The 19281-nt window shown below is 37.6% G+C and overlaps 4 protein-coding genes across 4 annotated transcripts; 2 read left to right on the top strand and 2 right to left on the bottom strand.

Moving 5' to 3' along the window:
• The first annotated feature begins 7781 nt into the window (after positions 1 to 7781).
• On the top strand, positions 7782 to 10888 carry F4817DRAFT_295524 (glutaminase GtaA). The gene is made up of 6 exons (XM_049299736.1): positions 7782 to 8383; positions 8440 to 8735; positions 8792 to 8955; positions 9018 to 9124; positions 9191 to 9362; positions 9414 to 10888. Exons 1-6 carry the CDS (start codon positions 8190 to 8192, stop codon positions 10551 to 10553), a joined length of 2073 nt encoding a protein of 690 aa, XP_049154188.1. The 5' UTR covers positions 7782 to 8189; the 3' UTR covers positions 10554 to 10888.
• A 597-nt stretch (positions 10889 to 11485) lies between these two features.
• On the bottom strand, positions 11486 to 15195 carry F4817DRAFT_352860 (Neutral/alkaline nonlysosomal ceramidase). Its single transcript, XM_049305279.1, has 3 exons — positions 14536 to 15195; positions 12977 to 14473; positions 11486 to 12744 (listed from the first exon to the last, which is right to left on the bottom strand). The coding sequence occupies exons 1-3, from the start codon at positions 14814 to 14816 to the stop codon at positions 12171 to 12173; spliced, it is 2352 nt and encodes a 783-aa protein (XP_049154187.1). The 5' UTR covers positions 14817 to 15195; the 3' UTR covers positions 11486 to 12170.
• Positions 15196 to 15485: 290 nt separating this feature from the next.
• F4817DRAFT_320787 (Pre-mRNA-splicing factor SPF27) lies at positions 15486 to 16203 on the top strand (the record flags this gene model as incomplete). The annotated part of the gene is made up of 2 exons (XM_049301221.1): positions 15486 to 15528; positions 15620 to 16203. The coding sequence occupies 2 exons, from the start codon at positions 15486 to 15488 to the stop codon at positions 16201 to 16203; spliced, it is 627 nt and encodes a 208-aa protein (XP_049154186.1).
• Positions 16194 to 18288, bottom strand: F4817DRAFT_295456 (camp-dependent protein kinase regulatory subunit). The gene is made up of 2 exons (XM_049299735.1): positions 17313 to 18288; positions 16194 to 17261 (listed from the first exon to the last, which is right to left on the bottom strand). The coding sequence occupies exons 1-2, from the start codon at positions 18009 to 18011 to the stop codon at positions 16557 to 16559; spliced, it is 1404 nt and encodes a 467-aa protein (XP_049154185.1). The 5' UTR covers positions 18012 to 18288; the 3' UTR covers positions 16194 to 16556.
• Between the last annotated feature and the right edge of the window lie 993 nt (positions 18289 to 19281).

The following is a 19281-nucleotide window of genomic DNA, read 5'->3' as shown; positions in this document are numbered from 1 at the left end:
TTACATATATTTAAAAGTTTTTATAATTTATTATATTATTAATAAATAACGCATTATTTACCACTTTAAACTTATTACTTTTTTTTAATTAAAATCTTAATATTTTAATGTAATAAAAATATTTAATAATTTTATTTATTATTTTATAATATTTTAATTTTAAGTTTAATAAAAATTGTATTAATTAAAAATATATAAAAGTTATATTTGGTTTAATAATTATTATAACGTATAATATTAAGCCGATTTTTTTTTGGTATAAATGTATAAATTTTAATATTACTTTTTTTTTACATAATAATAGTTTTTTTTTAATTATAAAATATAATAAAACTTGTTTTATATTTTTTTTAATTAAATTATTAATTTTATTAAAATAATTAAATTAAAATAATTATATTAATTACTTTATACAATTTTTTAAAATAATAATACTTAAATATTATTAAAAATCTTTTCTTTTAATAATATTATAATATTTTTTTAATTAATTAATTATTATTTATATTATTAATTTTTTTTTTTTTTATATATTAAAACCAAATTATTTACATAAAAAAATAATAATATTTTATTTTTACAATAAATATATAATTTATATAAAATTATTTAAAAACTTAATTATTTTAATTTATTTATAAATTTATTATATTATAAATTTAAAAATTTTTTTATATTATAAATCGCTTTTTTTATTTTAAATATTATTTTAAACTTTTTATATTTAAATAACATTTTTATAAATATATTTCCTTTTATTTTAACGTTAATAAAAATATTAATTATATTAAAATTAATATATATATTTTTTCGGCGTTAATTTTTTATTATTAATTATTTTTAATTATTATTTTTATTTTATATTTAATAAATTACTTATATTTATTAGTTTTATATATATACGTTTATATATAATTTAAAATTTTTTTTTTTTATATTAAAAGTTTTTTTATAATATTTTTTTTTATATATTAATTATTTTATAACTTTTTAAATAATTTTTCTTTATTTAATTTTAAAGATTAATTATTAAATGAGTTTTTATTTAATTATAATGTTTAAAAGGTAAAAAAAGGTTTTTTTTATATATAAACTTTAAATTTTTTAATAGTTTTAAAAATTAAGTTTTATTAATTGATTTATTTTTAACCTAGTTTATGTATTTTTTTAAACAGTTTATATTAAATGTGGTTTGTTAGGTTTTAATATACGTGATTAAAAGATTATTTTTTTTTTTTGGCTTTATTATTTTAACGTATATTATATTTTAAATAAATTTGTGTAAAAAATTTGTAAAAAACAATGGTTTAAAAGTTAATAACAGTTTAAAACGTGTTTTAAAGTATTATAATTAATTAAACCTAGTTTTTAATTATTAATTACAATTATTATTATAATTTTCCTTTAAAATTTTATCGTTTAAATTTTTATATTATATATTTATTTATTTTTTAAATATATTTTTATAAATATATTTATTTTTTATATAAATTTTACGATTATTATTTTTTTTTTATAAATTAAACACATTATGTATATTTATTGTATTAAATACGATTTTTTAAATTTTTTATAAAAACATTATATATTTTTTATTAAAAATATATAATAAATTATTTTTAAAATTATTTAAATTTTCCAAAAATATATTATTTTTATTAAAAATTATATTATAAATAAATATAACTTTATTAATTATAAAATTTTAAATACAATAAATATTTATAAATAAATAATTTACTAGATAATTTATTTAAACTTTTAAATTTAATTTTTTACGTTTATTTTTTTTAATTACGTTTTTTTAATTATTGTAAATATTTTATATTTATAAACACATAAATACGTTTGTTATAGTTTACGTTAAAATTTTACATTATTATTTTTTTTTATAATAAACATATAAAACTTTTTATAAAATGATTTTTAATTATATATATATTTAAAAGTGCGGTTATATAAATAAACAGTAAATTTATAAATTTTTAACCATAAAAATATTAATAATTTCGCACCGTTTTTTATAATATAAGCTTTAATTTTAATTATATTTTTTAAACGTTTTACGGTACCATTTTATTTTTAAATGTAAAACGTAAATGGTTTTATTTAAATATACATTTATTAAAAAAATTGTTATATTTATAACTTATTTGTTATAAGTTTATTATTACATTTTATTACTTTAAGTTTTAAATTATATTATTTTTTTAAAATGTTTAATAAATCTTTAAAATAAAAGATGATAAATTATGTAAATTATTTTTAAAAATAATAATTTCATGTATAATTAATTTATTGGTTGGTTATTAATATACTGTTTTTATAACCTTTATATTTTTTTTTAAAAAAGTAAAAATTTACAGTAAAACATAAATTAAAGATTTTTTTTAACTATTTCGGTTTACGTTAAATAAACCTTTTAATTTTAAATATGTTATATATGTTATATTTTACAATAATTAAACTAATAATTTTTACTTTTTCGGAGCGATTTATAAAATGTTTTAATATTTAAAAACTTAAGTATTTTAATTTTAAATATTATTTGTTTATATTGTTATATTTAATAACTTATTTAATTTTAAATGTAATATTTTATATATACATATAAAAAAAACCTTTTATTATTTTATAAAAAATATTTTTTATTATAAATTAATTATATTTGTTTATTATTTTATATAAAATAAAATTATCCGTTTTATAAATAAACGTTTTTTCGTTTTTATTATTTTATTAATATTTTTAACGGCGTAATATATAAAATAAAATAAAATTATATATAAAATTTTTATAATATATAACATTTTAAAATCGAAAAAAATAATTTTTTTTTAATCTTTTTATTTTTATGTTAATATTACCATACTTTTTAATAAACATTTTATTATTTTTAATTATTATAATATTTTTTATAAATATTATTTTATAATTTAAAAAATAAAAACATTTATTAAAAATATAAATAATATTATTAAAATTAAAAATTATGGAATAAATAAAAAAATAATAAAAAATTATAAAAGTGGTTTATAATATTATATTAATCGTAAATACGGTTATAATTTACAATATTTTGTTAATTTAACGTTTTAATTAACTTTAAAAAAGTTATTTTTTATCGGCTTTTTTTTTAAATTTTTTTTTAATTTTATTAATCTTTTTTTAAAGATTTAAATTAGTTTTTAAATTTTGTTTAAAAGTATATATACTTTTATTTTTTTTTAAGTTAAACCAATTTAATTTTATTTTTTTAAAAACGTATTAATATTTTTTAAATTTATAAACATTTAAGTATATTTTGTATAATTAATACGATTTTTTTATTCCATTTAATTTACTTTTTTTAAGTCGTTTATTAAAACCATTTTAATTATTTTTTTTTTTTTTTTTTTTTAAAGTATTTTTATTAAAAATATTTTTTTGCTTTTTTTTTTCCATTTTCAATAAAACCAAATGATTTTTTACTAGGTTTTTTTTTATAAATATTTATAGTTTAAACCTTTATTTTTAATAATAAAGTTATAATTTAAAATAATAAAATATTATTATTTATAATTTAAATATTAATAATAAAAAATACATTAATTTAATCGGATAAAATGTATTTAAATACCATTAATAAATTTTTAAACCATTTAACGTTGTTAAAATGACAAGGTTTTGTATGTATTACGTAATAAAGAAAAGGTAATTGAATTGTATTGTTTAATTGGTTTAAGTTAATTAAGTAAAGTAAAAGATTTACCAAATGGGGAAAATATTTATTTACATGCGTGTAAACCTTGCGTGGGCGGTGTGTGTTGGCACAACCCTAGTCACGTGGCATGGCACATGACTGGTATTTTAACAAACGTTATATTTAATTATAATTAAATTTTTACTTTTCGTTTTTCCCATGGTTTTTTTTTATTAAAAAATCCACGTATTTTAATTTTTAAATAATTTATAAAAAATAACTGTAGTTTTTTTATAATTTTTTTATGTTTAAACTTTTAATTAAACATTAATGACTTTTATATGTTTTTTTAATAAAATATATTATTTAATAAAAAATAAAGTAAAAAAATAAGTTATTTAAAAATAATAAAGTAATACGATTTATTAAACTTAATTTTTGATTTTTTTAATGACATTTTATTTAATATTATAATTTTTAACATTTTTTTTATATATATTAAAGTTTAAAGTAAAATTACTTTATTAAATTTAAATTAAATTTAATACCGTTTATATTTTATTTGTTTTATTTTAAACATTTTTTAATTTAAAATAATTTATTAAAATAAGTTTAATAAGTTTAAATAACCATTAATTTTAATAATTTTCGATAAAAATGTTACTTTTAAAGCAAATTTTATACCAAATATTAACATTTATTATTTTTATTTTAAAAGTTATTTTTTAATATTTTTAATAATTAAAACTTAAAAACTTTACCGTATTAATATTTATTATAACATTTATAATATATTATTTTAAAATAATGCTTTAAATTTTTTAAATTAACTTAATAATATATAATAAATTAAATTAAATTTATTAAATTAATTATTTAATAATTTTAAATAAATAAAACTTTTAATTATTAAATAAATTGATTTATTAAATTAATTATTAAAATTAAATATTATTATTTTTTTTACAAATATTTAAAATGAATTTAAATGTTTAAATGACACGTGACGAGCAATTACGTGTTAAAATGTACTAAAGTATATTTTACAATATTTTTTTTTAACTTTATACCATAATAATTTTACGAATATTTATTTAAATATTTTTTAAAAAATATTATTATTTTAATTAAAAAATAACGAAATTTATGATTTAAATTACATATAATTTAATTTAATATTGGTAAAAATATTAAAAAATTATATAATTATATATATATAATTATATAATTATTATTTAAGTTATTTTATTTATTAATTTTTAACATTAATTAATTAAATTAAAAAATTTTATTATTAATTTAAATTTTTAATTATTTTATATATATAATACATTTAAATAACTTTTTAAAAATAATAATTTAAACGTTATAATTAATATTTTTTTATAATTTTAATTAATGTAAAAACAATGATTTAAATTACATTTAAATCGGGTTTTTAACTGTTATATTATAATAAAATTAAATTATAATAAAATTAAATAACGTTTATTTAAAAAAACAAACACGTAATATTTTTTAAAAACATTTTAATAAAATCATTTTAAATAAATTTTAAATATTTTAATAATAATATAATATTTAATATATATTGCATAAACATGTAATTTAATTTATTATTTTTACATTAATTAAAATTATAAAATAATACCAATTATAATATTTAAATTATTATTATTATAAAATTATTTAAATGTATTATATATAAAATAATTAAAATTAAATTAATCTTTTATATTTTACTTTATATATACCCCGTATAATATATTATACACTTATTATATTACCTTTTTTAAAAAGCCCCGACCTATTTTCTTGACATGAGGGCACCCCTGCGGTGCGCCACAATAGCCCGAGTTTACGAAGGTCGTAAGTCGATCACGTGCCGCTGCTGCCGGGGAAAGGCGCTCGGCGCGCGAAGCGCGCCAAGCGCCTTTCCCCGGCAGTAGCGGCGGACAACCTCGAATATTAAACCTTGCTAAAATTCTTTTAAAAATGAAAAAAAAAAAAAAAAGCATATAAGATGCGAACCCAGGCTTTTGTAAAACTTGGATTACTTAAGTAAATATATAATGCGTGGCTACGTAATTGGTAACCGTGGCTAGTTACATACATGTAAGTTATGGCAAAAAAAAAAAATACGTATTTCGAGAAAAAGATGGAAGTGGGGATCTAGAAAAACACGTGAGAATTCCACTCATTTTTGGGGATGCACCCAATAAAAACGCCCCAGAGCTGCGCACGGACGAACTTCCTATCTCGTAAAATGGCCAGGCAAAAAGATCGTCTGACAATATCCCTCGTAAACTTGGGCATATCCCTCGTAAACTCGGGCATTTTGGCACAAATGTCCTAACCGTCCACCATACAACTACCTAACACAACTACCTAACACAACTAACCTAGGTACACAACTACACCGACTATTGGACTCCTTCCTTCTGCGGAATACAATAGCATCGGATTAGCCAACCAAGATTCATGTAAGGGACTACCAAGCCTCAAATGACAGCGAAGACCGTGCAGACGCAAGACACGAGATCTCTAAAGCCAATTACGGGGAAGATAATACGGTATACAGATGAGAAATTAGCACTGCCCCGCGCCAAGCTTGATTCCCCAGAATCGGGGGCTGCCATAATGCCGCCTAGAAAAGCTTGGAAGCCGGGAACAGCGGGAGCTACTTTGCGTCCGTCTCTACATGGACCAACTGCGAAGCGGCGCAGCCCAATGATCCGAATCTAAAGCCTCGAAGCTACCGAGGCCCCCAAGCTTCGTCAAAGTGCCGGCCACAACGCCAATATACACATGTGAGCTTACTCCCCCGGGAACATGCAGACATGCCATGAAAAGAAAAATTTTCAGGGCTGTGACTCTCACAGAGTACTAGCAAGCAGTAGTATGCATAATGTCCTTGGCAAAGTAGACTAAGAATAGACCCAAAATGGCAGATTAATTTTGACTTTAGAAACAGCCTATCCCTTCAATCAAATTAATTTTGCTCGATTCGTTATGCGCTGTGTCTTGAATAGGCAATAGTGTCGAAGGGCAGCAAAATCTACTAAGGTCCAATAGAGCCCTAGAGCTTTATATGCTCCTCTAGCATTAATAAGCTTTTCCGGACCTGCATTATGGCAGCGTGGTAGCTTGACGTGGCGGCGTGACACGCGCTTGTCTTATTCAGCCGGAGAAAATAAACACGTCCTAAGATTGTTGTTTTCGTTCTCAAACACAAGCAAGTACGGGTTCGCAGCGGCTGGCTGCGGTACCTGAACCCGTAGGTAAGAATGTTCGACATTGAATCTACAGGTGAATCTACGAGTAATACAAAATCTTTGCCTGGCTCTCGGTTCCATCATTCTTTAGGTCAAGATCAGAGACAGCGGCGGAAAATCAACGGCTCTAGACGGCTGAGCGCCCCGATTCAATAATACATAGTGTAGGTCACTGGATCATAACAACGTGCCCGCTTCCTCTAGTATTTTTCTGACGGGCCGCAGATCTCCTTCCTCTTCTGGGTGAAACCTATGGCCCTACCGGCATATTCCGGTCTTATTCAATGACCAGGTAAACGACCAGGTAAATATCACTCTCCACAGTTACCTAAACCCCATTCCAAGGTGGATTGCCCGGTATCCGTCGTAGCTCTCCGAGCTCTTAGCTAAGTCTATACGTATTGTAAGTCTATGGTGGTGCTAACGATCCTTATTTCGCACGCGGTCTCTTTAATTCCAACAAAGTTGCAACAAAGTTGCAACAAAGTTGCAACAAAGTTGGTTCCTGGTTACCGCGTGCTAACTACCTAGCTGTCCTTTGTTTTGAATCTTGGACTCGTTGGCTTGTGACCCGCCGAGTAGTCTCTTGATGCCATTGCTGCCATTGCTACCATAGACTAATATGTCATCACAAAGGCCCGAAGCACCACAGCTTCACAGAGCTCCTCGAGCACATCTTGGAGAATGATAACCGGCTTCGTTGAGAGATATACCATAACTATGTAGCTGTATATGAGGTAGGCCAAGACTGAATAGAGCTGGAATACGCCCCAGCCTAGGTGGTGACCTGATCATGCATGGTAGCATATACTCAGTCTCATGACTACTTTCTTTTCTCTCTATCCCTAGCCTTTGCTTAAGGTCCCCCCCAGTCCCCTGTCCGCATTGTACTTCCACACATCTGCGAAACCTTCCTTATTCGTCCACCCATCTGATCCTGCTAGCTTGGACGCCTCCAGATCCTAGATTGGCCTGCATATCTCGTACGGAGATTAGTGATTCGGAATCTTATTCAAATATCAACCTTCGTCCCAACTTCGAGCACAGGTTTTGTCTTGCCGCTTCTAAGTTTATCACATCGACATACCTTAACAGGTTCGACTGCTCTCTCCTTAGGTTTCCGAAATATCGGACCTTGCCCATCATCCCTTACAACTCCCCATCCAAACCTTTTCAGGTTTTCCAGGTTTTCATCCCTTGGGTTGTCTACTCATTATACTTCAACATCCGTGATGGGACTTAGAAGCGTGCTGGTCGGGGTGGCCCTCCTCGGTAGCTTAGCTGATGCCGCGTCAAGCTTTAGTCCTGCAAGGCCTCCTGCAATTCCTCTGGCTGTTAAGTCGCCATACCTCAACTCGTGGTTAAATGTCGGTAGCGACGGTGGGAACGGAGGTTATCTTGCTGGTGAATGGCCAAAGTTTTGGAGGTATGCTTCTCCTTCCCGTGAATTTTGCTTTCTTTCACAAGCTAACTCTTACGCAGTCAACAGATTACTGGCTGGGCGGGATTTATCCGTGTAGATGGAAAGGCGTACAACTGGCTAGGCGCACCGCCTGGCGCGGATGTGGTAGATCAAACTGAGTTCTCTTACACGTCGACACGAAGCACGTTTGTGATGAACGTAGGCGGCAAGGTTGAGATGAATATCACGTTCTTGTCGCCCGTAACGCCCTCTGATCTGAAACGACAATCTCTAGTATTCTCTTACCTCGATGTTGGTGTTCACTCTCTGGACGGCGCCAGCCATGATGTTCAGTTGTACGCTGACGTCTCAGCTGGTAAGTTAGGCAATCCTATTTTTGTGACTGACATATTTACTCACCAATCCTCATAGAATGGGCTTCTGGTGACCTTAATGCCATTATCGAGTGGGACTACCAATCTGCCGATGGAGTTGCATACCATCAGTTCGAGCGTCAGAACCAGGCGGCGATTTCTGAGACTAACCAGCAAGCAAACTGGGGCACCTGGTTCTGGTCCACCAAAGATGCGGATAACGTGAGTGAAGAGAAGCCCACTCAAATAGCCCAAAGCTGAGCAGGACTGATATAATCTCATAGCTCTCGTGGCAAATCGGTGCCGACACTGACGTGAGAGGCGCTTTCCTCAACGAAGGTGTTCTTCCCAATACCAAAGACACCAACTTCCGAGCTGTACAAGATAACTGGTACGTCACGATGGGGTCTCCAACTATTGTTTTCCTGCTTCGCTCGGATACTAATTCTTTCTGTAGGCCGGTCTTCGGTTTCTCTAGCGACCTTGGTTCCGTCGGGTCGTCTACCGTTTCAACCTTGTATACGCTTGGTATGACACAGGACGGCGCAATCAACCTCCTAGGCGAAGGCAGTGACCTCACCACTTATCCTGCATTATGGCAGAGCTATTTTGACTCGGCTGTTGACGCTGTTAGTTTTACTAATGATGTAAAATGTAATTATCCAGTCTAACAGTTGCAGGTGACCTTTTTCTACAACGACTACGACGAGGTTTCGGAGCTATCTACGGACTTAGATAACAAGGTGGCCTCGGACTCGCTAGCTGCTGCAGGCCAGAACTACTTGACCTTGACGAGCCTTAGTGTCAGACAGACGTTCGGTGCCCTACAATTTACAGGAACCGACTCGGACCCTCTAGTGTTCCTCAAGGAGATCAGCTCAAACAGTGACATTCAAACCGTAGACGTCATCTTCCCCGCCATTCCGCTGATCCTATACACGAACCCCTCTCTCCTCGACTACATGCTCAAGCCGTTGTTCCTCAACCAGGAGAGCGGCCACTACCCCAACACCAACGCTATCCACGACCTCGGTACTTTCCCCGTCGCTAAGGGCTATCCTAATGGTGACGATGAGCTCATGCCGCTAGAAGAGTGCGGTAACATGATCATCATGGTGCTCGCGTATGCGCAACGCACCGATGACAATGCTTACCTTGCCCAGCACTACCCCATTCTGAAGCAATGGGCGGGCTACCTCGTAGACGAGGCCTTGATCCCCGCGGACCAAATTTCAACAGATGACTTCGCAGGTTCTCTAGCTAACCAGACGAACCTGGGACTCAAGGGAATTATCGGTCTGAAGGCTATGGCCGAGATTTCCGAACGTACGGGCAACGATGACGACGCCAAGTCGTTCGGCGACACAGCGAAGTCGTACATTGAGCAGTGGCAGGGATTTGGAGTGAACACGGCAGCGGACCCGCCGCACGCGACACTAAGCTATGGAGACGACGATTCCCACGGGTTACTCTACAACTTGTACGCCAACTCACTGCTGGGATTTGGAGATTTTGTGCCGAAGTCTGTGTATGACATACAATCAGACTTCTACCCGACGGTAGCGCTCGAGTACGGTGTACCGCTCGACACGCGCCACACGTACACAAAGACGGACTGGATGTTGTGGGCTGCAGCTACCTCTAGTGAAGAGACCCGCGATACCTTCATCCGCCTCATCGCTGGTTGGATTGATATCACGCCTACTAACAAGCCACTCACTGATCTTTACGATGCTGCTACCGGCGATTACCCCGGCGGCCTACAGTTCACGGCGCGCCCTGTGGCCGGTGGCCACTTTGCACTGCTAGCACTGCCGTAGCCAAAGCATGCGGTATAAAAAGGAGATTTATTTAATTTTTCGTTGCCGCCTCATATCCCGGTACACTTCCGATATTTTATAAAGAGGCGGAGAGACGGGACATAAAATCTAACTATTTCTCACTATATTAATTCCTGGCCTATGCCTCCCCTGTCCTCCCGCTTCGCAACCGTCGCTCCTCTCTCACGCATATATTATCTTCACCTGTTCAGAAGTGCGTAGCTACCTGACTACGTCCTCCTGTTCTGTTCATACGTTATTATACCCAAACATTCGCTCCCAAGGTATGGAAGCGGTCTAAGCTACGCGCGTATATGTTAGACGTGCTGGGACGAGACGAAGTAGAGGACGCGGGAAACAAGAAACGACGAATTTTCCGCGTCACTCGTTTCAAGGGGCAACACGTTTGAGGTCTACGCATTCCAATCGTTCCGTCGGAAGGATGGAAGTGAAATGGAGATAAGGGTAAGCAGGACACCGGGAATACTGCGAACGGTTTCACCACTGAGCATTTTCCCAAGCAAAGCATGCATGGACGAGCATATACAGTGCATATTCATATCTTCAAAGCGACGGTGTTAGGAACCCGGGCTACATATTTTTTCCACAATATAAGGTCTCTTGTTGAATTTTGTCTTGCATTGACTACATATGTAAACTCATTGGCATCTTCATAGGATTGATTACACGATATACAAGACGTAGAGAAATCGCCTAGCTGAATCTCTCTTCATAGCTTAGAGGTCTCAGCTTTGGAATGGTAAAAAGGTTCGTAAATCTCCAGTTCTTGGTCTAGAACACTTCCCGAACATGTAGTGATTAGACAACGACTTAGCGTAATGTTGTAGATCAGGTACGAACGACGTAAGGGAGTGTGGATATTGACTATGGTACATACATATGTACATAGCGGCCAAGAAGGAAAGGGGTAAGATAAACCCAGCAGAATACGAGATGATATTCCCGTGGGGTTGGCAAGGTACAACATTAAAATCATGCATGAACGGATTATATCGCATCTCATTATCGAATCTAACGTGCCGAACAAACACATCATCATCACTAAGCCAAGGTTATGCCATTCTTTCACATCCATCGAGAAAACCGTCGCAAATCAGATCAACCATCACATACATACATAGAACAATCTCCAATTTACCCCTGCGCTAATAACCGCTAAACCGTCTAGTTCTCCAGATCCAAGGAACAGGGAGTTCCCCCTTTTCCGCTCTCCAAGTATTCCCGATATTTGTAGGTATTGCGATAACATCTATCTACCTCCTATTTATCCCACCTGATTTATCCGACAAGACAGACCTGCATTACATTGTATCAAGTTTCCTTTCCTCGTGTCCCAAGAAAGCCTAACGCGCCGCTGACGGCACCACGCATCACCATTGTAACACCCCGAGCTTTATGGTAGTACATTCATTCTATTTTGTACCTACCTTAGGTAGGTACATACCTAGGTATGCATGGAGTCCCCGCTGTAAGATATGATATGTACAAATAAAATAGCATAAACAAACAAACAAAGCGACACGACCCGGAGCATTGGGCGGAACCACTCATTGGACCGCCCCACAGGTTCTCGATCGGGCGATCATCGATCATCGATCATTGATCATCGACGAGTTCGAACTCACCACTTACACCCTCGAACTCCGTGATCTGCCCCGCCAAGCTCTTGGCGTCGCCAAAATACCGGATCCGATAGCGTCCCGGCTCCGCCCACGGGTCCGCCGTCTCCCAGGTTATTTCAACCTCGCTGGTACCTAGTAGCTCGCTGGTGCGGCGCCACCGGAACACCAGGTACCAGTCGCTGTCGTCACGGACCACCTTCCATACTCCATCGATGAGCTTCTCAACGACGGCATAATTCTGCTCGAGGCGGAGATCGTTCCTTGGGTTGGCACCGACGAATTTTGTAGCGACTCGTACGCCTTTTTGGTATTTCTCTTCTACATCTTGCTTAATATCGCCGAAACTTCTAAAGAGAGGCGGGGAATCGTGAATGACATGAGGGATGAAGCTAAGACTACGATTACTGTTATCTGGTGGTTCTGGTCCTCTAGGTGGCCGGCTGTTAGCCGACGAACTCAGGGACGGTATCCAGGACAGAGTGACGTTGATGTAGGCCGCCAAGGTGTGCGGCCCGTACAGTGTGCTCGCACCTTCGTATCGCTGAATCCTGTTTTTGATCGTAAGCCTTACTGAATCTTGCATGAAATGCCATGCATCGCACTGAAGTTAAACTGGGGAGATCTATAAGGATAAGTCTTGATGATGTGTGATAAGAACGACGATGAATCAATCTCCACGTAGGTATCATGATTGTAGTAGTGTAAACGACCACCAATACGGAAAACTAAGAAACATGTGTAATGAATAGCTGCATGCAAAGAGACAAGAATTATACTTACCCGTATTCTTCTTCCGTAGTGATATAATGTGTGTAGCTATTTGCAGGTCCACCGAGAACAACGATAGGGGAAGCCGATTGACCCTCATCTGCAAACAGCGCTGTGGCCTCGTTACCAACCGCGTTTTTCCAGCGTCTTCCAGCCATGGTTGTTGCTTCACCTGGACTGACAATGATAACCAACTGACCAACACGGAAGACTTGTACATCAACAACATTTGGAGTCCATTGATATGGGCTAGACACCTCACCGACATCTAGTAAGATGGGCTTTGGGGCGTGACATGCGATTTGATCCTCCGTTGGATTCTTGAGCATGCCGCCTACAACACGCCATACCGGAGAGGTATTCGAAGCATTGTTGCTATGTTGAGTGAAGTCGAAAGCACCAGGTCCATCAGAGGTACCAGCTGCAAAGGAGTAACCCAATGCCGCAGGACATGTCTTTACTTCTGTTCCGTTGGGCAGTTGAAACTGATGATTAGACATATTGTGAAATGTGTGGAAGGACTTTACCCAGCTCCCACGTACTGGATTCGGTTCTTGGTTGAGTTGATCGTAGAGCTTCTTCGCAGGTTCGTATTGGCGTTTGCCAATCTCAAAGCATGAAGATGTCCCTTCATCATCAACCGTAAAAAAAGGACCTCGAGCATGGCAATGCTGAGATCGACCATCGCTGCAAGTGCTATTCTCAAAGCTGCACCTTCGTCCTGAACCGTCTTCACACCACGCTCCAAGAACATTGGGACTGGTATCACCAACATTTGCTTGTGAGAAGCCAGCAACGAAACCATCTGCTGCAGTTTCATCACCCGCAACGCTCTTCTCAAACAAATATGCCGCCACTCCTTTGTTATCACCTGATATCAAAGTGTTGTTTCCAAGCACTGAGGTCCCATGCGTAGGGAACCAAGTAAGCACGCCAATATTTTTGCCATCCGAAGCTCGTTGGAATTTGAGCATAGTAAGGTCCTTCTCTACGGATCCATCATCTTCGGAACTGATATTATATCTTGCACGTTCTTCTTCTGGATTTGCGAGATATGCGAAAAGGCTCCTGTTGATATTGGCCCCGAATACTTTAGTAGATCCAACACTGAGATGTCCCGGTGTAAGACTTTCGTGCGCACGACGAATGGATAGGAGAGCGCCATCGACTATAGCCCGATAACTCTGCTGGTCAAAGCCCTTGCTCGTGATCTGAGGTAACAGGTAGTTGAGCCAAGCACCAGGGCCTGAATGCGAATGGGTGCCTGTCACAGCCAGATTGTGATGCCCGTAGTTATCATATTCAGGCCCAAGTTCCTGCAATCCCGACAAGATACCGTATCGAACGGCCGTATCACCGGACTGCGTGTCGAGGACAAGGTATACGAATCTATCGGATGGATTGGTAGGGTCGGCTACGATAAATGCTCGCGAATGGAGTCGTTGTCGTAAACCGGTTCCGATTTGATGCGGGTCGGCATATCCCATTAAGTTGATCTCGACGCAAGGACTAGCATCCACGAAGTATAAGCATATCGCTAGCATTAAGTTCCTAGTTATATAAGTGCTCACCCAGTAATATCAGCCTTTCCAACTCCAATAAGATATTCATCGTCTCTACCATACGACTCTCCCTTCCAGCTCTCCCCTGAGTAAGACGGCCATACCTTGAGACTCTGCGTTAGGCGTTGCGGCGGGAGACACGCGATTGAAAATAATATCGCAAACGGTAGGAATATTAGAAGTAATCTAGGTATTAGACTATTTCGAGCATCGCTATCGTGATCTTGTCGCAATCCCGAGAGTAAGGGGGAGTTATCCCCATCTTTCTCGCTTTCTTGGCCCCGTGGCATATTGGCTCTCTTATTCTACTATATAACACGGCCTCAAACGACTGGGAGCTAATTATTGGGATACGATGAGCAATACCCAGTTTTTCTAGTCGGGATGGGCTGCCCAAGGACCAGCGAGCGAGTCATTCAACACAGCAATCGGAGGAGCTGGGGTGACGGTTGTGTGGATATAACTAAGTGCTATAACGGGACCATTCCCAAGGGTATTGTGCTGAATACCTCGACGTAATAGTATATCATTCGAGGTTAACAAACACGTAGCGACTCAACTAAGATAAAAGGCCGTACAAACCTAATCCGAGTTAAATGATGTCTTCTTTGAAACCCATCGCGAAGGCGCATCTGCCTGCCTGCCTAGGTTCTAGGTACATACGGCAAGTATACGTCATTAGCAGCTCAACCCCTGCCTGCGAAACCCCACCCTAGACAATTCGGGGACCCTATTGCGACGTTTTCGCCTCTGCCGGTTCCCGCTGCGCTAAACGCAGAACAGCTGCTGACACCTGTACGCTTCGATAACGATAACGATATCAAAGTTCCCGTTCGCGATCGCGTTCTCTTACGTCTTATTCACGGTGTTCAATTAGCGACAGACCAGATAGACAGACATAATTGACACCCAGACGTTAGCTCATTAGTCACTCCATCCAAGAGCTCAACTTATCCACCATGTCCTCCTCAATCCGCACTACGGTCCACGAGTCTCTTCCTTGTAAGCTTCCCAGTTCCCCTTATACAGTTAGCTATCACCCAATACCTACTTACCTACCTTGATATGCATCCAAACTAACATCACCAACTAGACGTCGACCCCGAACCCACGCCCGCCGAACGCGCAGCCGCTGAATCCCTAATCGCCCAAGAACAGCAATCCTCCGACTCTCCATCTCCCTCCAACCTTCCTCCCCTCCCCTCCCCCAAATTCACCCCCGCCATAACCGGCGAACTCACACGCATCGCCTCCAAGCAACCCCTACGCGCAATCGACCTAACCCGGTACGAAGCCAGCGACATTGACCTCTCCTCCACATCCTCCGACCCTTCACACCTACAAACAGAGCTCTCGCGCGCCTACACCGCAGCTACATACCTATCCGGCCGACACACACATCTACAGCTCCTCGACAGCTTCGGCAAGAATGCCTGGCTAGTCGGAAACTGGCAGTTAGAAGCCGAGCTGCGGGACCTAGAGCGAGATCTCGACGCTGCCAAGAAGGAGATCGACGTCGTTAATATTCAGCGGAAGCGCGTCCAGGATGAGGTTGGCGGCGAGCTGAAGGGGCTCGACGAGGCTTGGAGACGAGGTGTCGGTAAGGTGCTCGAGACCGAGATTGCTACCGAAGGATTGAGACAGCAGGTTTTAGAAAGGCAAAGAGGTAGCGCGTGAAATTATTGCTAGATTGAGTATTATATGGAAGAAAAGAAGACGAGGAAATGGTCCTGGGTATGCGGGCCGGGAGACGGCGTTGCGGTTGAAATTAGAGGAAACATGGTGCCAAATCATAGTTAACAGAATTACGATACCAGCTTAGGTCTTGTATGGAACCTGTTCAAATAGGTAAAATGCCCCTGCTGCGGTATCAATAGCTATCACAAGTCCTATTTAATACGGGAAACGAGGGTAATTCCGAGAACGCCTCCTCCAAAAATGAATGCTGCCATCCGTCGTCTAAACTACCCCCCTTCCCTAGAGTGTCATGTCTAATCCTCACTGCCTATACATTGGAAATTCGCAGTCAATTAAATTGTCGCGTATAGGGGGTCAACGTCTTCAACCCCTGACTTAACACCTACGTACTTGGTTCTCCTCATGATACCCTCGACAGGTCCAAGTAATCTCTGGAACGCGCTTTTCCCCAGAGTCGCAACCTTCACCTCAGTAGCACTGATGACGTCCGCAGCACGGGGCTTATCGTCCAAGAGCGCAAGCTCACCGAAGAAATCACCCTTCTTGTAATGCTTCACCGACACCGATCCCCCGTCCTTGAAAGCGTCTGCCTCACCTTCCTCTAGGAGGAAAAATGAGGTACCGATATCCCCTTGCCTGATGATCTTGTAGCCCTTGGGAAACTTCTTGGTCTCTAGTGCGTCGGCGATTTTCGACCTTTCGTAGGGCGTGAGAGAAGATAAGAGCGGTACCTCCTCTAGGAAGCTTTCGTATAATCTTCTACGCGCAAATGTAGACTCCATAAGAATCCGACGGAATGTGACGCGATCAAGCGCCCATAATGTGCAGCCAGGCTCGGCAGAAGTAACAGTAGCGGCTCTCGGCGCATTGTACATCAAGGCCAGCTCACCAAAAGAGCCCCCGGGCTGTATGGTTCCTACTCGGTTGCCCATACCATCGGGGCCAGGTTGGAGTGAGCCCGCGTCGTTGACGTATACGTCAAAAGAGCCCCTTTCGACGATATAAAAGTAGTCACCCGCATCACCTTGGGTAATAACCTATACTAACGTTAGTCTCTAACATGGGCACTGAAAGGGGGGGATGCATACTTTGATATCCTTAGCCGGAATTGGCTTTTCTTGTAGAGCGCCCAAGATCTGATCATTTTGCTCGTCATCCAGGTGACTAAATAGGAAGTTGCCTTCGATGGCCTTCTTCAACCTCTCTAGCTGTTCGGCGGTTTTAGGGTATGATGGAGGTGTCCAGTTATCATTAACATCCGCCACTGGCTTCAGCGATTCGGCGGAAACCGAAGTGCGACGGCCAAAGTTGTATTGGGCTGGGTAACTATCAGGATTTGGTGGCGTTCTGAACGCGGATGGAGGACCATCTAGCGAGCCGTCCAAGGAGCCACCAAAGGGGCCGCGGAAAGAAGCGCTAGGTATAGTAGACACGAATGTACTAGGCCTTAATGACGGGGTTGTGGGTGAAGTGATGGTGTCGTTCTCGTCTTCCTCAACCACGTTTAATAAACCTGGTGGTGTGCTTCTGCCGGACTCGGATTTAGACCCATCGTTATTGAAAGGGTTAGAGTTTGCCGCAAAAGGGCTCGTAAATGCTGTTCCCGACATGGCGTTGGTTTTATAGAGTGATGAAGAGCCTCGGGTTTTAAGATAGGTAGCACGTTCGTCCGCGAGACGACGAAGAAAATAGTCGGAGCAAAATTGTAGGATATCGGGTGGGTTCTTCAGCCGGACTTGACTTTCAAGAATTTCTATCTCATTTTGGTAAGCAACAGGTAGAGACATGGCGCATAAGGTAGCAGAGGCAAAACTAAGGTAATCAATGAAAGCCTCGAGGACTCAATAGCTCAGGTATATAGTCGGGAGCATAAGTAGATGCTTTCTGAATAAGGAACGTTCAGGCTAGTGAGTGAAAGAAAATATTGATTGCAGTATTACCTAGGGAGTAACCTCAGAAGATATGGGTGCGATATACGTGATGCTGACTATTGGTCTTGGTGGTTCTTAGAAATTCAAGTTGCTAGCATACCTATCCAGCTCGGATTAGCCGACAGTTTGCTCATCAGAGGAAAACCGGGAAATGATAAGGCGCTAAGGGGGAGAGCTGTAGGTAGGAGGTAGTAGGTACTACACAAGATGAGGCTATGCTCTTAAAATCTGGCGAGGACACGAATAGAAGTATGGTGGGCGCTGCGTAAGCAGGGCAATGGTAATTTCAATGGTGAATGATAGGGTGGGAAAGGAAGATAAACTCGAAAAGGTAGGTATATACGTAGAAGATTAGGAAAATTGGGAGGACAGCAGCTGAATGAACCAGGGTAATCTGAACAAGCAAAAGGTACAGAAGAATAGCTATAGATGAATGGATAAGGGGGCAGATATGGATATGGAGATAAAGATGCAGGTACAACTACTTTACTTACTATTGTGAGGTACGCAGTCGACACAGCCCGACACAGCTGACTTTGCTCGTGACTCTTTTTAGGTTGACAGTACTGCAGATAGTACTGCGTAAGACTTGTCCTTATCAAAGTAGCAAGCCCAGCTACAGCTCTCCAAGATGTCCGTCCGGGTGGGATGTTGTATAGGAGGAATACGGGATAAGGGAAATGAGGAGGGGTAGGAATAAGGTCGAATCAATCAAATCCCCTTTTACTCTGAATATACCACCGTAAAAAGTGTATGAATATTAATTCTGTAACTAGACGAGTGTGTATAGCATGTAGAATAGAATTAGTATAGATCCTGTTCTTATCGGAGGTGTTGTCAGGTTGTCTGTGGCAAAAGAGTGACGATTGAGGGGGACGAGTGATGCTAAGTTGCTTGGGTCTTGAAAAGAAGACCATCACGAACGGCTCTTGGTTCCTTAGCCCTTGGGAATTTGGGGGAGTGGGTCTTGTTTAAGATGCCATTCCCCAGTTAAAAGCGCAGTAAAAAGACCCTAAGAAGGCCCCAGCTCCTTTTTCCTCGGAACTTCTTTGCGTTCGTTGCCTTCTTCGCGCCTTCTAGAAGGGCGCACAGACCGCTAAGACGTCCGTGTCCTACAACTAAAGGT

The sequence above is a fragment of the Daldinia loculata genome (assembly GCF_022478755.1).
Source record: "Daldinia loculata strain CBS 113971 unplaced genomic scaffold F4817scaffold_88, whole genome shotgun sequence".
Lineage (NCBI taxonomy): Eukaryota > Fungi > Ascomycota > Sordariomycetes > Xylariales > Hypoxylaceae > Daldinia > Daldinia loculata.
Note: the sequence above shows the minus strand (reverse complement) of the source record. Positions and strands in the feature narration are given on the sequence as shown.